The sequence below is a fragment of the Macrosteles quadrilineatus genome, unplaced genomic scaffold (assembly GCF_028750875.1).
Source record: "Macrosteles quadrilineatus isolate MER2022 unplaced genomic scaffold, UCM_ALF_1.0 Scaffold_3__2_contigs__length_128488019, whole genome shotgun sequence".
In the NCBI taxonomy this organism is placed as follows: Eukaryota; Metazoa; Arthropoda; class Insecta; order Hemiptera; family Cicadellidae; genus Macrosteles; species Macrosteles quadrilineatus.
This window is the reverse complement of record NW_026542596.1, coordinates 112880259-112897648: the sequence shown is the minus strand read 5'-3', so window position 1 is coordinate 112897648 and position 17390 is coordinate 112880259. Positions and strand designations below refer to the sequence as shown.

The following is a 17390-nucleotide window of genomic DNA, read 5'->3' as shown; positions in this document are numbered from 1 at the left end:
TTTTGCTGCTAGTATCAGTTGATTTCTTGACCCCTTTATTCTAATAATAGTATGATGCAAAATCTGATGAATGATTCATATTCAAACTGTTCCCCGCAAATAGATAACATTTAGTTTAAGAAATCAAACATACATTTGGATTTACCAATACCATATACAAAAATAATCAAATATAGACCGTCAGCTCGGCTGCGGTTACCATAGGTTCTGGCGCACACCGCTAGGAGCGCCATGTAGTTACAGCGTACGCGCTACGTAAACTACACGGCGCTCCTAGCAGTGTGCGCCAGAACCTATGGTAAACATGGTATAGCAGCTAGGCTGACGGTCTGTATTTAATTCTTTTTGACTATGCTAATACTGACAAGTTTACCAATATAACTAGGCCTAAATTCAACATATTTCACACTATATCCCCACACAATTTCTATGTTACCTAATTAATTTTTGACAAAGGTTTATGAGAAAAGTTGAAAATCAAATTAGATTTTATAAAAAATATAGTACATAATCAACTTGAAGGATACCTTAGTGAAAATCACATTTTGTATAGTAACCTTTACTCAATATACTTAATGTACACATTCTTGATTTTTTTTATAAACATTTTACCACTGCAGGTTTTGACCAGCACTTTAATATCTTACACTTCATAGTATAAACAACAAATGGTATGAATTGAACACCCTAACATATCTAAAGAACGAGTTTTATCTAGCCTACAAACCTAGTCTAAAATAAATTTAATATAAAAACAGTATTTACACTATTTACAGAGTATCTAATGCTAATTACTAGAGCTGTTTGAAAAGTAACTTCTACGGGACACAGGTAGCTGTATGGTAGTGAGTTTAGCGTACCTGCAGCAGATCAATCGGCATCCAGCCATGGTAGAATCTTTCATTTTGGTTTTGCAGCATCTCAAAATGTCTGGCTTGATAGATAATCTCTCCAAGTGTTTGAGCTGTTATACAATTTTTAACTCCAAATATATATTCGTCTTATGATCAGAAGTCTAGGATCAAAGCCCAAACATACACACATACACTTAATCTTGAAGGCTGAGCAAGATTTCCCTTCCAGGAAACTCATGGCAATCATGTTTTGTGATCCATGAGGAGTTTCACATGTTTAATCCATGAAACAGTAGAGTAGTTCTTATAAAAAAGATTGGGTTTTAAAGGTGAAGAAACTTGGAGATTTTTATGAACATGGAATTAGTGAAAGTAGTGAAGAGGTGCAACTCTTGAAGTATATTACTGACGCAAGTTACTTTCCAAAAGGCCCTCTTGATTCAAACTTTGTCGTTTTAACCTATTTACTCATTTCTTATCTAGTATTTCATACAGACACCATTAGATGTTTTTGACTTGGCTGAGTTGATTGTTTCTAACCTTGGCGAGGTTTGGCTAGATTGTTCGACACTGTTGCGACCAGTTTCTCTGATGTCGAGTGTTGCAGCTTTGCTGACACTGTTGATACTCAGCTCTGTTGGAAGACTTTCCTTTACTAAAGCTGACCTTGAGAAAATCATCGATGAGATCGTTTTAGCTAAGAATATTATTCCCAAAATAGCAAAACAAACGCCTACTGCTACAAACTGGAACAGAAAATATTTCAAATTAGCTTAGTTATATATAAACAGTGGAATAACCTATACCTGACCGAGAGACAGTTTAAACTTTTTTTCCATCAATCTTCAAGGTACTCATAATACCGGTACGGTAATAGTTACCCTGGTAATACCATTTCCTAGTTTACGTAAATGAAGTTAAACTCGTTTTACAAAACATTTTAATGAGATCAAAATTTTTGAGAAGTTGTATTGATGGGTCAAAGCCAAATCCACCAATGGCAATTAAAACATTTGATCATCTGGACTCCTGCACAAAATAATATAGGCAGAATCGGTTTTCAGAGATTTTATGTTGTACTTTACAAATTGTATTGATGGTTTGAGTTTGAGGACTGAATCTTTTAAGATTCAGATTTGTAATCTTGAATTTGTCCTATCATTTGAGTAACAAATCGTAATGTAAACAATGTCTAGCTACTGCAATCACAAAATTTAGGCAGGGTTAGGGAAAAAATTATCTCCTCCACTTCATCCTACTTTCAAAACAATACCTCAACAGCTGAGGTTTGCCAAAACGTCGATCAGCTCCAACATACTTTAAGCAAAAGAAAAGTGGTGGGGGAACTATGCCTCGAACCGCATACATTTTGTGAATGGACTATAGTAATAGCCTTTGGTTCTTGCATTAATGGTTGTACCCCAATGTTTGACTATGTTATCAATCAACTATTCGCTAAGGGATGGGGTTGACTGAAAAAAGGCATTACTCAAGGTAACTGATGATTGGGTATTTTGGTCCTAATATCAATTGTCCTAATATCAATTATCTTTTACTATTGATAGTCAATGATATAACACAGTTACACTCTCATCCTAGTCCTAACATGTCAAAGACAATATTTATAACTGATGATTGATTACCTACCTGTTTACGGATGGGAAGAGCCAAAGTGTTCTTGGAAGTCAAAACATATGTTAGAATACCTTGGAAACCGATTGATAGGAATGTATTGATCCCAAAGATGAGCCCAAAACTGTCATTCTTCACTTGCAGCGCTATCTGTGAACTAATTTTAAATTCAATAACTTTGTTTGTTGATTTCTACTGAAGAGTTACCTTAGGTTATAAAGTTTAACACGTTCGCTACTGCAATAGTACGGAATTTTTCATTCACATGGACCAGCGACACATATGTGACGGCCGGTTTCCACCCATAGACTGCCGTCGCGTATATGCGACAGCTAGTCACATTAAAATAGACTGCCGTCGCATATTTGCGTCGGGGTTCTAATGTTATTAAAATGCTTATATCTTTGTAACGGTCTATTTGAAGGCACTGAATTCTCTGCAGTGGTCTACAGAGATGTCTGACGCACAACTGCGTTGCTTGGTCTGTGGATATGCATGTAAGTATGCAGTATGTATGCTGAGAATTATCCCATTTAGCTTTTATATTTGTTCAGTTATAAACTGTTCTTGAATAATCTGTTTTTTTTACTTACTTTCGTACCTCAAAGCACAAACATAAATGAACTGTTGCATATATGCGACGTTTGGTCTATTTCAAGAAAACTATGATAATTTTCACTATTGTCTTCACTGTAGAGCGGGTGTCGCAAATATGCAACATTACAAAAGGTTATAAAAAATACAAAAAAAAAACAAGAATAAATTATTTACAAACAGGATTGTAGCGTATTACAATGTATTCACTATTTTACAGGTTTTCGCCCGTGGTCTGTGTGTACTGTTATCTAAGTGACAGCGTGTTAAAAAGTACTACACTGCTATTAGATTTGGACTTAAGTTTGGAAGTAAAATTTATAGAATCAGTAGGCCATAAGAAAATGTGTTTGGATAAAATTACACAGACCGTTTGTACCCGTAAAAGTGTACAAGGATCATTTAAAGAAGAAAAACAATCCTTCATGAAAACAGTAGTAGAAATTGAAACTAATGCTTCACTCTTGTTTAGCATGAAACTATATTACATAGATTTGCATGTTATACTTACTTGCTGATGACAGTCATGAAGTCATAAAGTAGAGAAGCAGTGATGTAAAGTCCGTAAGACATTATGATGGACGAGGACTGTGCTGAAGCACAGAGAGCCATTGCTTGTACCAGGGTACAAACTGCAATGACAATCTCCCCGTGGTTCTGCCAATCTATCTTCAGCTTGCCCACCATGAAGCATATTATGGTGCCTGTAACATGTACAATATGTTGTATAAACGTGCAAAAAAAGTAGTAACAGTCATTTTGTGCAAACATAATTGGAAAAATGTTTTGTGAAGTTTCTAACTAATTCTATGGAAAATCTCCATACAAATTGTAATGTATTGCTGTGTATTGTTTCAAATAACTTAAATCATTATTTTATTTATGGAGGGGAATGACAGGGGAGTGGATAAAGATGAAGAATATAAATTGCAAAAGAATTTGTACAACCAGTAATTCTTTCTAATATGTTTCTTCGTTCCAAGCTTATGGTAAACAAGATAATCGAGATTCGTGGTCTTCACGCAAAGACTGTCAATTAAAAAAACCATGGAATAATTTAATCAAGTGGAAATTAAAACCAAGCATCATCAATCCTCAATGATCATTGGGCTTAAATGATCTTCATAAAAAAATCAGCTGATCTTAGCCTGTTACACAGCTGATTTTAATTCCAGCTGTTTTTAATTCCTTCAATACCGATCCTTCACAAATTTTTATCTGTACACTTACACAACCCCGTGAAATTAAATCTAATCACTGTTAGAAAGATCTAAATTAATACTCACTACAGCAGGCGTAGATGGCTTCTACTCCAGCATTGTATGTGTTTTGTCTCGACCCTGTAACATCGTTCCACAACGCTTGCACGTAGTAATCGCACACCTGTTGAGAGAAATGATTCTTAGATAAAGTACAGTATTTTCAAAGTCAAGAGCTGCTATGATAGAGCATACATAACCCTTTGCAGTAGTTCCTTGAACTGACGAGATTGGCCACTACCATCTTGTCTCTAATCTCTAGTTTGCCCTTGTGACTCAAATGGTACTTTACTGAATGCTCTGCGTGGATTTGAGTAAAATATTAGTATATAGGCCTAATTAAACGTGGTTGAGATTTGTTGAAAGAAAAAGTATATTTTATTCTATATAAATATCATATTATTAGAGGAACAGAATGTGGGACTGATCACTGTCTAATCCTAGTCAAAAGGTAAACCAAAGAATAGCTGTTGAAAGGAGGAAAGAAGAAATACAAGAAAAACGAATAGACACCGAAAAGCTTAAGGGTAAACCGATAGCTGATGAGTTTAGAATAAAACTAGAGAATAGGTTTAAGATTCTAGAAGACTTAGATAAAGACAGATGCCAACAGTACTCGGAATAATTTTAAAGAAGCAGTCCTAGATTCGGCAGAAGAAGTATGTGGAAAGAAAAAGAAAAGAAGCAAAAGACCGTGGTTTGATCGTGAATGTGAACAAATGCTGGAAGAAAGGATTAGGAGGAAAAATGTATGGATGAATAGCAACAATGAAGAAGACAGGGTGATGTACAACCAGTCAAATAAGGAGACAAATAAATTCCTGATGAGGAAAAAGCGACAGTATATTAATAGATTAATAGATAAGGCTGAAGAAGAAAACACAGCAAACAATGCAAAAGATTTTTACAGGAAAGTAAGATTAAAAAAAAAAAAACAGATTCACCCCTCGTACATATGGAGTAAAGAATAAGGAGGGACAACTACTAACTGAAAGTGTCAAGCCCCAATGTGAAAGGTGGCGCGAATATTTTAAGGAACTTCTGTGTTGAAGAAGAAAATCAAAGTAATGAGGACATTTACTTTATGTTGAACCCTTTATCGAGACACCAGCAAAAGAAGAAGTACAATATGCAATTTTAAGTCCCTGAAAAATGACAAAGCTCCAGGAAGAGATGAATTAACAGCAGATATATTAAAGAGAAGAGGAAAAATAATAGCAGAAAAGCTGTGGAATCTAATTTCAAAAATATGGGAACAAGAAGAAATGCCAATGGAGTGACAGGAAGCAGTCGTTGTCCCTATTCATAAAAAGGGCGAGAAAGAAGTTTGTGATAACTATAGGGGAATCTCACTGCTTAGTATCCCATGTAAAGTTATCTCAAAAATGATTTTAAACCGTCTAGAACAATACTCACACGAGTTGGTAGGTGAGCATCAAGCGGGGTTTATGAAGAGTAGATTGACAACTGAGCAAATATTTATCTTAAAAGAAATAGTAACCAATTATTAGGGAGTTCAATAAAGAATTTTATGCCTTATTTATTGACTTTCAGAAGGCTTACGACAGCATAAGAAGGGACAAATTGTGGGCACAGCTAAGAAAATTTGGCATACCGAATAAAATTATAGCCTTAATCAAAATGAGTATTTCAGGATCTAAATGTTCAGTTAGAATTGATGGTCACAACTGCAACCCCTTTGAAGTAAACTCTAGTGTCAGACAAGGAGATGGGCTATCACCGATCCTATTTAATTTTGCCATTGAAGAAGCTCTACAGAAGGTAGCAGAGAAGAACATATGAGTGAAAATATGAACCAAAATAAACATCTTAGCCTTTGCAGATGATGTGGTTATAATCACAGAAAAACTAGAAGATCTGAAGGCCTTAACCGAAGTATTTATGAAAGAAACAGAAAAAGTAGGCATAAAAACAAACAATTCAAAAACTAAGTACATGCACTTTTCAAGAAACCTGGATAATACTGAAGAACCCATAGAAATTGATGGCCATACATTTGAAAAAGTCAACAGTTATAAATACCTAGGAGTAATTATATCTAACCAAAATAATGATGAACTAGAAATCCAAAGCCGAATAAATTCAGCAAATAAATGTTTTCATGCTTGCAATAAATTACTTTCATCTAAATCTTTGTCCCGCAAAACAAAAATCAGGCTGTACAAAACAATAATTTGCCCAGTTCTCCTATATGGATCAGAAACCTGGAAATTAAATAAAAGAGATGAAAAGAAACTAATAGTATTCAAAAATAAAATGTTAAAGGAAGATTTTTGGACCAATATTTGAACAAGGAGAATGGAGAATAAGACACAATAGGGAATTAAGGTAACTGTATAATAGAACAGATGTAATTGGAGAAATCAAGTGCCGAAGAATCAGATGGGCTGGTCATATAATAAGAAGAGGTGAAGATTGTAGACTGGGAAGAGTTTTAAAGGGAAACACTACAGGAAGACGACCCCGGGGAAGACCTGAGCAGAGGTGGTGGAAGCAAGTGCAAGAAGATTTGGAGAGAATTGGGGCAACGGAGGATGATGCGAAAGACCGGTTAACTTGGCGAAGATTTGTTGGTGCGGCCAAATATCACCTCCGATATAAATGGCCCTGGGAGTAAGAGTAAGAGTAAGTAAGTCACTTCTCACTTGTATTGGTGATATTTCTCTCCGATACTGTTACAATTACGGTACCCTAGTTTTACTCATTGACCAATTTTTAAAAGCATCAAAAATATCAGTTCAATGAGCAACTGATAATTACAAAGTAAAGTGTATGCCTCTACCAAACACACATATTTACTCCTGAACTGAAGCCTGTTTTTTTCATCTACCACCTTTACATCCTTGGACGATTAGCCAACTAGCCTTGGTTCTAGCCTGGAACCGTTTCACACATTGCCTGTGCTCTACCACTAGACCCCCACTTAAGGCTGGTTGTGTGGTTTTACATTATTCACAGTTAGTTAAATTGCACTGTAGTCAACTACTAAACAAATCTGACCATAATGACTTTATATTTTTACAGCTGTTTGATATCAACCCAAATTTTCAAAACATCAAGGTTTCAGTTCCTGAAAATTTATTTCTACCAATAATGGTTTGAAGCAGTACCAACTGGAAGGCTCCGTTAGACAAGATCCAGCACACACACCATTTGAGGGTGTTTACATTGGAGGCTGCAAACTTGAGCTCCTCCCAGAGTAGGCGGGCGGCATGACGATATCTCTGACAGCCTGCCACAACAAATTATGTTTGTAATTTAACCAGCCACACTCAAAATGGCTGTGTTATGCAGTTGGCTCTTAATAAGACACATGATGGTCGGACACGCTCTGTGGTCCAACGCCTTGGTGTATACATTGGATGATGTTTGGACAATATCAAAATGTGATCAGAACCTGGATGAATTTGTCTCAAAGCCACCCCTAGTCCGACAAGGGTTCTACCACTCTCGCTTTGCGGCAAAACCCTGGTACATAAGAGAGACACAAGAACCAATAGTGTAGACTGTGGAACCTCAATAACAAGTAAGTGATATGATATGTTCAAATACCATTTGATTTTATAGCCTACTCTTAATTATTACAAGCTGTTAACAGACCTACAGGTAAAAAAACTTTTTACAAGAATAAATATACTAGTCAAATAGGGTTTTGTAAAATATTCTTTCATAATAATTTCTAAACTAGAAAAATATTGAAATCCTTGAAATAGGAGAAGAGTACATAAAAACCACATACCCCTAGGCTTATGTGTTTACTTTTCTTTAGCTCATAGGTTAATTTTAGTATTTTGTCAACAATCCTTGGGAATCCTCCTTCCAGTGTTGGAAATGTTGTTTTTTTATAAAATAAATATTTAACTGTAATGTTTTACTTTTGATATAACATGGATTGTTCTACGATGTATTATACAATGTATACCTTTAACGCCTTGCTTTTCAAGAGAGTTTTTGTCGGCCGAGTAAGCAGTGCCTTCCACTGATGGCAATGCGAGCGCAGTCAGGAATGAAGCACTGAGTGCTAGAAAAACACATATCAATAAATATATTGATTCCTAAGTACAGTATTTTCAAAGTCAAGAGCTGCTATAAATGATATCTAGAGCATACATAACCCCTAACTCTAACTAGTGGTTTACATTATGCAGTTGTTAGGAATGTGTACTCCATTAATTAGCTGTCATCGTATTGAATGTTATTCTTCCAACCAGCCCTTGAAGCAATTAGGTATGAAAAGTTTTAAGGGGCAGCCAAAGTGTTAAAGAATTGTTTTAAAGGGGGTAGAATTCTGCTATAGCTTACCTGAGAGACCGGAGGCTGAAGCTTATATACTTATATATAATATTATATTGTTTGTTTTTTTAAACCTGAATATTGATATTAGTGAAGAGTGAGAGTGTTGCTTTGTTACTGCCAAACACCAGCTGTTTATTTAATTTATTAAAACCCTTGTGACCAAGGACAGCTGAGTGGTTTATTTACCAGAACTGAGCTTTCTTGGGAATGATACAGAAACCTACAGATACACACTATTTCTTCTCAAATACCTATAAAAGAATATCTATTTATACTACCGGTACTTACTTTTAGATAACTAGGGTACAAATCACATAATATAGTACAGTTGTAGCCAATTAAATAAACGGTATCAGCAACCTGACACATACTTTCTCCTATTAGCTTGTCATCAACCTTGATCATGAATAAGCGATGACAAAAGTTACATTATCTTTAGAACCATTATATTTACAGGAATGGGAGTTCTACTATTATGTTCAGAATTTAAAGGGCTACAACATACTAAATTTTGTCAAAATTATTAGGGCCATTTTCGAGAAAATTCTATTTTTCCATACTTTTATGGGAAAATCAGCATTAAAAATCAAAATATCAAAAGGGAAAAATATCCTGGAGATATCATGGATTAGTACCAACATACCAAATTTAATCAAAATCGGACTACAGATGTGGCCTGTAGCTCTGTAAACATCCACACATACAGACAGCCCCCCCCCCCCCCCCCACACACACACACAGGAGTGAAAATTTAAAAACGTACACGTTTTCATGTCCCTGGCCTTTTACTTCGTAGATACTGGATTTGTAGTTTATTATTATGTGTTTTAATATTTTTTGGGACGGGGACAACATGTTACACACATTTATTTAATTTTAAATAGGTTCTAGGTATTTTTTTTGTATTTTCAAAGTCTCAAAATTCACGACCATGACGTGTCCCTAGGGTATATTTTCCAACTTTCACGCTGTTTTTAGACTAATTATTCATCCCGAAATATATAAAGCCATATTTTTATGTCATCAATGGTTATTAAACTTACAAAAAAGGAGCATATTATAATTTTATTGTCATTGCAAACTGACTACCATGACAAAATAAGTCTGTCCCTCGATTTGGCGTCACGACCATTTGGGAAAAATTTTCAACTTTGGAGCACGACAGGGGCAAGCCTGGCGTCGATGGAGTCAGTTGGTTTTAGAGACTAGTTCGGGGTGTACGTCAGGATTGTAGTGCCGGTCATTTCGAGTTGAAAGGAGAAATTACAAGATTAATAAAGGAAAGATTGTGTTTTTTTGTAATTTTGGTGTGTCCATGACCGTATGTAGTCATTCGATGAAGTAGACATGGTGTTAATTTTTGTTTATAAGATATTTCAATTGCTAGATTAACCTAGAAGTTCACTTTGTATCCTCGAACATGAGGTGCAGGGCTACCGCCAGAACAGAGCCAAATAACACGTAATTTCACGACCAAAGTTTCACGACCATCGCAGGTTTTTTCACGACCAATCCAGCCTTATGGATTATAGTGTATTTGGTCGTGACAATAACTTTAATATAATTGTAATTTGAACAGTTTAGTTCAATTGAAACACTTATTTTTATTATAACTAACAGTATAATTGAAGGATTGTTTAGAAAGATTTAGATTATTTCAGAAAATTCACGACCGTACCGCTTGTCCCTGACCATCACGTTTATGATTTCTATCATAAAAATTTCAAAAATTAAAATATCGTCATATTTCAATGTTTTATACACAAAAAAAGCACACCTCTATACAAACATAACGATTTTTCGGGTCTCAGGTAAGTTTTTTCGGAGTTATACAATTTAAAAAAATTTTATTGGCTTTTTTTCAATTTTTTGAGTTTTTTTATTTTTTTCTAGAAAGACCAAATATACTAAAAGCTCAGTGACCTTTTTATTGTATAATGGTCATAAAATTAAATTAGTTTACAGCAAAACATAGTTACACAAATAATATTAACTATTTTTAATATTCATTTAAACGTCTGTTATGGTCGTGACAAGATTTTGTGTTTTTCCACTAAAGATGCCCTTTTTTAAAAAAAAAATACCAAAGATATTGCGTTACCATGGACATTTTATGAAACTTCAAATGTTAATGAAATAAAAATAATAATAAAAGTTTTGAAAAAATGGGAAAAAAATTTGCAAAGTGCTTTTCCTGAAAACGTACGTTTTTAAATTTTCACTCACAGATCACTTGGAAGACCACTTTTTTGGGTTCAGGGGGCTACAAAACAGGATACATCCACTAAAAACTCAAACTCGAAAATTTAACAAAAACAATACTTTCTCCATATACTATGTATAGGGATAAAGTAATAAGAACATGAAAGAAGTGAAAAGCCCCTATCAAAGCATCTGTCAAAATTATATTCCCCTGTGTTTTAAATAATAGAAGTTTTAATAAGAGTTTTGGGTGGAACATACATTTTGGGTCCCCCTGAACCCAAAAAAGTGGTTTTCCAAGTGATGTGTGTGGGTGTGTACAGAGCTACAGACTACACCTGTGGTCCGATTTTGATGAAGTTTCAATTTTTTTTATATTTGAACTTTATAGTAATCCCTCCATTGAATTTTATAGTAAAAACCCATAAATAATGGTAAAACAGGATTTTCATAAAAATATGGCTCTAACAATTTTGATTAATATTTACTACTAGCAGAGTACCCGTCCTTCGTACGGGATTGGCATACAAGTATAAAATACTTATTGCAGTTATACTCAAGCTTTGCGTTTGCAATGGGGGAGGACACAATTTGATAAAATTTGCTTCTTTAAATTTACAGTATACAATGTATAGTATTTACAATATTACACATCTACCATGGCCTTAATATTCTACAACTTCCCATAAACAAAAGAGAAAAATAAATTGGTAAAGATTCACAAAATATCACATATGATTCATGAAATTAAAAACATAAAAGTAACTGTAAACAATCCTACTTTGACAGTTCTCATTGCATATCATAGTTTTTTGTTGCTGCTTAGTTCAAATTAACTGTTTCCATAAATGCCAAAAGGTAATAGTGCTGTACCCTGTTGGTAAATCTTATAACTTATGCTTTTATATGCCTAAGTGTTAATCGGGAATGTGAGCTATCATCATGCCAAATTTCAGCCCAATCTGTCCAGTATTTAATGCGTGATTGAACTTCAAACAAACAAACAAACATACAAACAAACACACAAACTTTCACATTTAATATTAGTAAGATAAGATAAGATGTTATGGTCCTTTTGATCCTAAACAAAATGGTAAAACTCCAAATGCTGTAAAATTTGGATTGAAAATTTATTGCAGCTTTTCTAATTTCCCCCATAAAATATCACAGTTGCTCCCAACCCTTACTATAAGAGTTGTTAAGTTAATGAGAGAAAGCATGTGTCAGATTGCTGATTCTGTTAATTTTCAATAGTCAAAGCTTACTGCTTATAGGTTACCTACCAACAAAAGAGATTAGAATTAGGCTCTGGACAGTGACGAAATGGGTTGACATGAGAAACTGAGCTAAGAGTGCCGAGACCAAAGTTCCCAGTTTTGGAGTTATGTGCACTACAGCTGTCACTTGCTGGTAGTTATGTTTCTTAACTTGAGTGTAGATGTAGGTACGATAAGCTACTTGGGACGCTCGGTAAAAAGCAAACAGCCCCTGAGCAATCTGAAAAAAAAATATTATAAGCTAAGCTTGTTGCAAACAGAATAGTTACAAAAGCTTTGAGGCTAAGAGTTAATACTAAGGGAATTTTTTTGTTTAAAATACTCTAAAATTGTTTGCTAAAATATTTTAACCTTGATAGTTCCCTATACAGCTTATGTCTCGGCAGCAGCAAGTTCGGAAGTCACAAAAAAAATCAAAACCATTTTATTGAATTTGTTACCCGTTTTTATGAATTTTCTAGTTTCTGGGGACTGTGCAATATTCAATATGCCTCTTAGTTTGATCGTGAACAGTATTGCGTTAGGTAAATTAATTCAAAGGTAAGTTACATGCTAACTCCATTTTCCTAAACATTATAAAATTCATAACACATGATTAGTGGTGTTGTATTGCAGGCATAAAAGGAACACCTACCCACTCTGCAATTTATGAGTGTTTTCTTAAATCGCCCTTCAAATTTACTTCCCATTGTCAAACCCCAAAATCATTCTATAATTGAAAGTAATTTGGAATTTGATTAAATTATACATAAAATACTAGCTGGCCCGACAGACGACGTCCTGTCCTAATGTAGTTTTACGTCAAATGCTCATTCATTTTCAAGATGAGCTCATTCGCATGACACAATCACGTCCTGGTTGAAGTTCGTTCGCTACGCTCACTCACCTTTAGGTTGGAGCTCGTTCGCTGTGCTCACTTGCCTTTAGGTTAGCTCGTTCGCTACGCTAACTCGCCTCCAGATTTAAGTTCGTTCGCTTCGCTCACTCACCTTTTGGTTGCAAATTAGCTGTTGTCATAAATTTAAAAAAATAATGGTGCTGCACCTTGTTGGTAAACCTTTTAACTTTTTAATGCTATTGAGCATCACAGAATCAAATTGTTTAGTTAAACCAGCTGTTAAGATTCTTTAATTCCATTTAAATATGAGTTCTCATAAGGTTAACATGGGGAACTCTATAGCCACTGGGGCGGAGCCCTTTTGACGGATCTGCACCAAACTTCACACAAACCATCCTTGAATAGTGCTTAATAATGCCTGAAAGGTTCATTACAATTTGTCAAGCGGTTTTGGAGTCCATAAAGGACAAACAAACATACATACATTGGATTTTATATAGGCCTATATAGATTACCTGAATATGTGCAACGGTAGTTCCAAAATATAGAACCGGACACTTCACTGCAGATGCTAAAGCTCCTAAGATGATAATGGTTTTGTATTGAAGAATGTCTGTGACTAGAAGTGCGACAAAGGTGAAGAAAAGATTTGTGTAAGCCATGACTGCGTAGATATCTTGAGTTACCTATACACATTGTAACACACATTGGCTATACACATTGTAAAACAGAACTTTTACAAATTTGTTCTTTTTAGCGAATTTCCCATATAGGGAATAAGCTATTACCGTAGTACTCATGGTAAGACCTGGACCCGCGACCAATTTTTTTTTGTTTTGAGGTCCCTAGAGGCCAAAAACACCATCCGTTCAAATTCATATATATATATGCAAAATAGAAAAATAGGGCTACTATATATAAATAAAGATTAAACGTTAATAAACTTAGTACCCAAGTAAAATTATTTATTAAAATATTTACTGACTATAGTTTCGGCTCTAAGGCCATTTTCAAAGTAAACAAAAATCAAATAAGATATGTAAATAAATAAATACCATATGGTATTATAAAACTTTTCTAACTTGTAACATAATTTTGTCTTCATTGATTAATTTATATACTATATAATGTGTTGTACTTATTTACATTAATATTTTCTCAATTTTGTTATTGTTTCATATATTGGATTATTCAATTTTGGAATCATTGTATTTAAAATATTTGATTTGTTATTTTTGTAGTTCATATAAATATTAATTTCTTCTTTTACATTCAATTTTTCTCTGTCTTTTTCAATTTCTAATATTGTTAAGTTTTCTTCGATCTTAGTTAAACTTATGTTTGGATTTTAGTAAATGATCTGCAAAATTTGATTTCATTGATGTTTTGTTCTTCGATTTATATGCCTGTATATGTTCGTTTATTTGAACGAGTTCGCGAACCAGCATGATCGGACCATGGGAACGGGGGTTTATGGGGGCTTTTAAGGGGTAAAAATGGGTTTTTCCAATTTTTGACCCAAAAAACATAAAATTTTGCAATTTCTTTCCAAACTATTTTGTAGAGCTTAAAAAAACAAATAATTTAGTATATTGAAGCGTTGTAATGCGCCTAATGGTTACGGAGAAAATTCCAAAAAATTGTTCATTTAAAATTCCCATGTTATTCTTATGGAGAATAAGTAAACTGTTGTAGTTTGCTTGTTTATTAACATATTTTGCCCAAATTTGGAAAATGTTTTTATTTCCTACTAACAATTAACATTTTACATAAAAAAACACTTTTACCCTCCCTGTTGCAGCAAACCTAAGTATGTGTTAAACTGATTCTATTTAAATAGGGAATAAATGTGATATTGTTAAGGAGACATTTTAGAGTAAATCCAATCAGGCAAATGGAAATTCGCTTAGTCTGCAGGTTTGCTGCGGTGGGGGTATTGTATTTTAAAATTTGATTGTTCCAAACATCTGTTATTCTCAGCTATTACGTTTTCCAATAGCAGTCTGTTTACTAATCATTTTGTTCCTTCACTCTTGAACAAACGTGTCATTTGTCAAATAACTTAGTAGAAATGGCTGTTTTTTTTGTTTTTTTTTACATAGTGTTGTTGTACACCTAATGGAGATTTTAAAAAAATGTAAATTTATAATACCCATGTTAGGTAATCTTAAAAATAAATCAACTGTTATTGTTTGCTTCAACTTTGGAGTTTTTTTAAAACTTCATACAAAGCTATAAAGAATTTTCAAAATATCACTCGTATTACCCTCTATATAACAGCATACCTATGAACTCATCGAAATTAACAGTATTTAAAGAGGAAATAAATCTGAAAATTGTTTAGGGAATACTGTATTTTTGTGTAAATCCAACTATCAGGTAAATGGAAATTCATTTAGTCTGCAGGTTTGCTGTGGTCTTTGTATATTTTAATTTTTGGTTGATTGATGACAGATTCGTTCAAGATAAAAAAAACCGTTCATGGCATACAATCTCTAAAATTATTTACTCAGTTAAAGATAATAGTGTGTAATTTTACCATTGTTTTAACATAGTATACTGGGGCTATGAAAAACAGCTACACTCACCTCAGCTACTGTTAAATTCTTTGGAGGGCTGAAAAGTATGTTGGAAAGATAAACTCCATCCGGACAAAAGTTTTTCAGGAATCCATATATTGCAATTGTTACTATTCCACACTGACAAAGCATGTTTGCTTTTTACAATAATGCTTTCCTGTAAAATATTGTACAACCTAGCCTGTAATTACAAAAATATAATAACCATAGATAAAACGATTAAATATAAAACCCTTATATAGATATATCATCTAAAAAATGTATTTAAATAGTCAATGCAACTCTGCATCCCTTTCAAAAATCCATGTTCTTACACGAAAACAAATTATGTTCTGTTTTATAATTGGTTCACGGGACTGTCTCAACTGGTTGACTAAAATGTGACCAAAATGTATAACTGCACAACTTTCAATGATATACTCTTTCATCGTTGGCTAGATTAAGTTTGGGTCGTGTGAACGAACAGTCCACGCCTTACGACAGGTGGTGATTCTCCCATCGGCCCCATCATCACTACTGGTGTGGCACAAAAGCCTGTTGACCAGCGCGCCACACTTTTGTATTCACTTAGTACCGTGAACGCGGCTTAAGGACAGCACTGATTAAGGCTGAGCCAACAATCACATCGGTCTTATGTGATTGTTGGACTTAGCTGAAGCACAGGAGCTGTTTGGACATGCCATGCAGTAGCTATTACTTCATGACATGTCCAAATGCCACTACTGAGATGGAAGGGCTAGTAGCACTGATTAATCTGTGTAATGTTTTAGTAACTAAACATTTAAAGAGTTCCTTATCAAAAAGTATACACTTCAGTATATCTTATTTATGCCGAGGTTACTGAAATTTTATCAAGGTTATTTCAGTTTATCCTAGTACAGGTAATGTACTTCAAGCAATGTTACTGGTGCTGGAACTAAAAACTAACACGACAATCAATTTGAGAAGTCATTAGTTGATATTCTGTCAAAACAGCATTCAAAAATTCATTCACATAACAGCATTAATATTGACTGAATTTGCAAAGGACCAACATTGTTGTAGCCTGATTTTGTTCATGAAAACCCTCAATCTCATTAAATTAAAGATTGAACCCCACAAAAACCACCGACAGCTCCTGAGGCAGTTTAAACGACAATTTAAAATATTTAATGAGCCTTTCAATTAAAACGCAAGTACTGTATAACTTTTTTATCCTAATCAACAATACCATCCTGCAGTTTCATCAGTAGTAGTTGTTACGTGTCCAGCGTGGGATAGTAGGAACACATTGTCTAAGAAGTGAATAACATATGGATAGGATTAACATAACAAGAAGTCCCTTGCGTTCCCGCTTCACCACACCACTGCATTTTATTAAACCAGATTATTTTTATAATAACACTAATAAAGCAAATCCAATCTTTATAATGCTGTAGCTTTGTAGGGGTAACTTACTGGCTAAATCCTAGGTTTTTTATATACCTATTTAGATTTACTTATTTATTAGAAACCTTGACAATGTACCTGTCTGTGTATTACATTTGTAATAACTCTAACAGATGTTATGTGCAATAAAGAATTGTCATTTGTCATTTGTCATTTGTCAATCACTGTTAAACTATAGTTCGGCCGCTTAGAAAGCGACCTCCTCCAGCATTAGTTTAGCATTAGCGCGCAGGTCGTTTTCTAAGCGGCCGAACTATAGTAATACATTTGTCAATACCAATCTAAACAACATACCTGAACAAAAAATGCAAAGTGATGAAGATTGATCATACACTCACAACTAACTACAACGACGAAAACAGTAAATGAATGTTTAAGTTTGGCCACATTATAAATAAAGATCAATTAAA

The 17390-nt window shown here is 34.2% G+C and overlaps 1 protein-coding gene across 1 annotated transcript; it reads right to left on the bottom strand.

Annotated features, from left to right (window-relative positions):
- Window positions 1-1033: 1033 nt before the first annotated feature.
- LOC128990952 (folate transporter 1-like) lies at window positions 1034-17305 on the bottom strand. Its single transcript, XM_054413627.1, has 10 exons — window positions 17275-17305; window positions 15562-15709; window positions 13489-13659; window positions 12142-12355; window positions 8283-8381; window positions 7471-7592; window positions 4367-4463; window positions 3592-3784; window positions 2502-2643; window positions 1034-1600 (listed from the first exon to the last, which is right to left on the bottom strand). The coding sequence occupies exons 2-10, from the start codon at window positions 15682-15684 to the stop codon at window positions 1334-1336; spliced, it is 1428 nt and encodes a 475-aa protein (XP_054269602.1). The 5' UTR covers window positions 15685-15709; window positions 17275-17305; the 3' UTR covers window positions 1034-1333.
- Between the last annotated feature and the right edge of the window lie 85 nt (window positions 17306-17390).

Excerpts from the sequence above, each read along its gene's own strand:
- LOC128990952 (XM_054413627.1), bottom strand. The coding sequence starts at position 15,684 with ATGCTTTGTCAGTGTGGAATAGTAACAATTGCAATATATGGATTCCTG. Across the intron at positions 13,660-15,561 it reads AGAATTTAACAGTAGCTGAG|GTAACTCAAGATATCTACGC; the intron begins GTGAGTGTAGCT and ends CAATGTGTATAG. Across the intron at positions 4,464-7,470 it reads CTAACGGAGCCTTCCAGTTG|GTGTGCGATTACTACGTGCA; the intron begins GTACTGCTTCAA and ends TTCTCTCAACAG.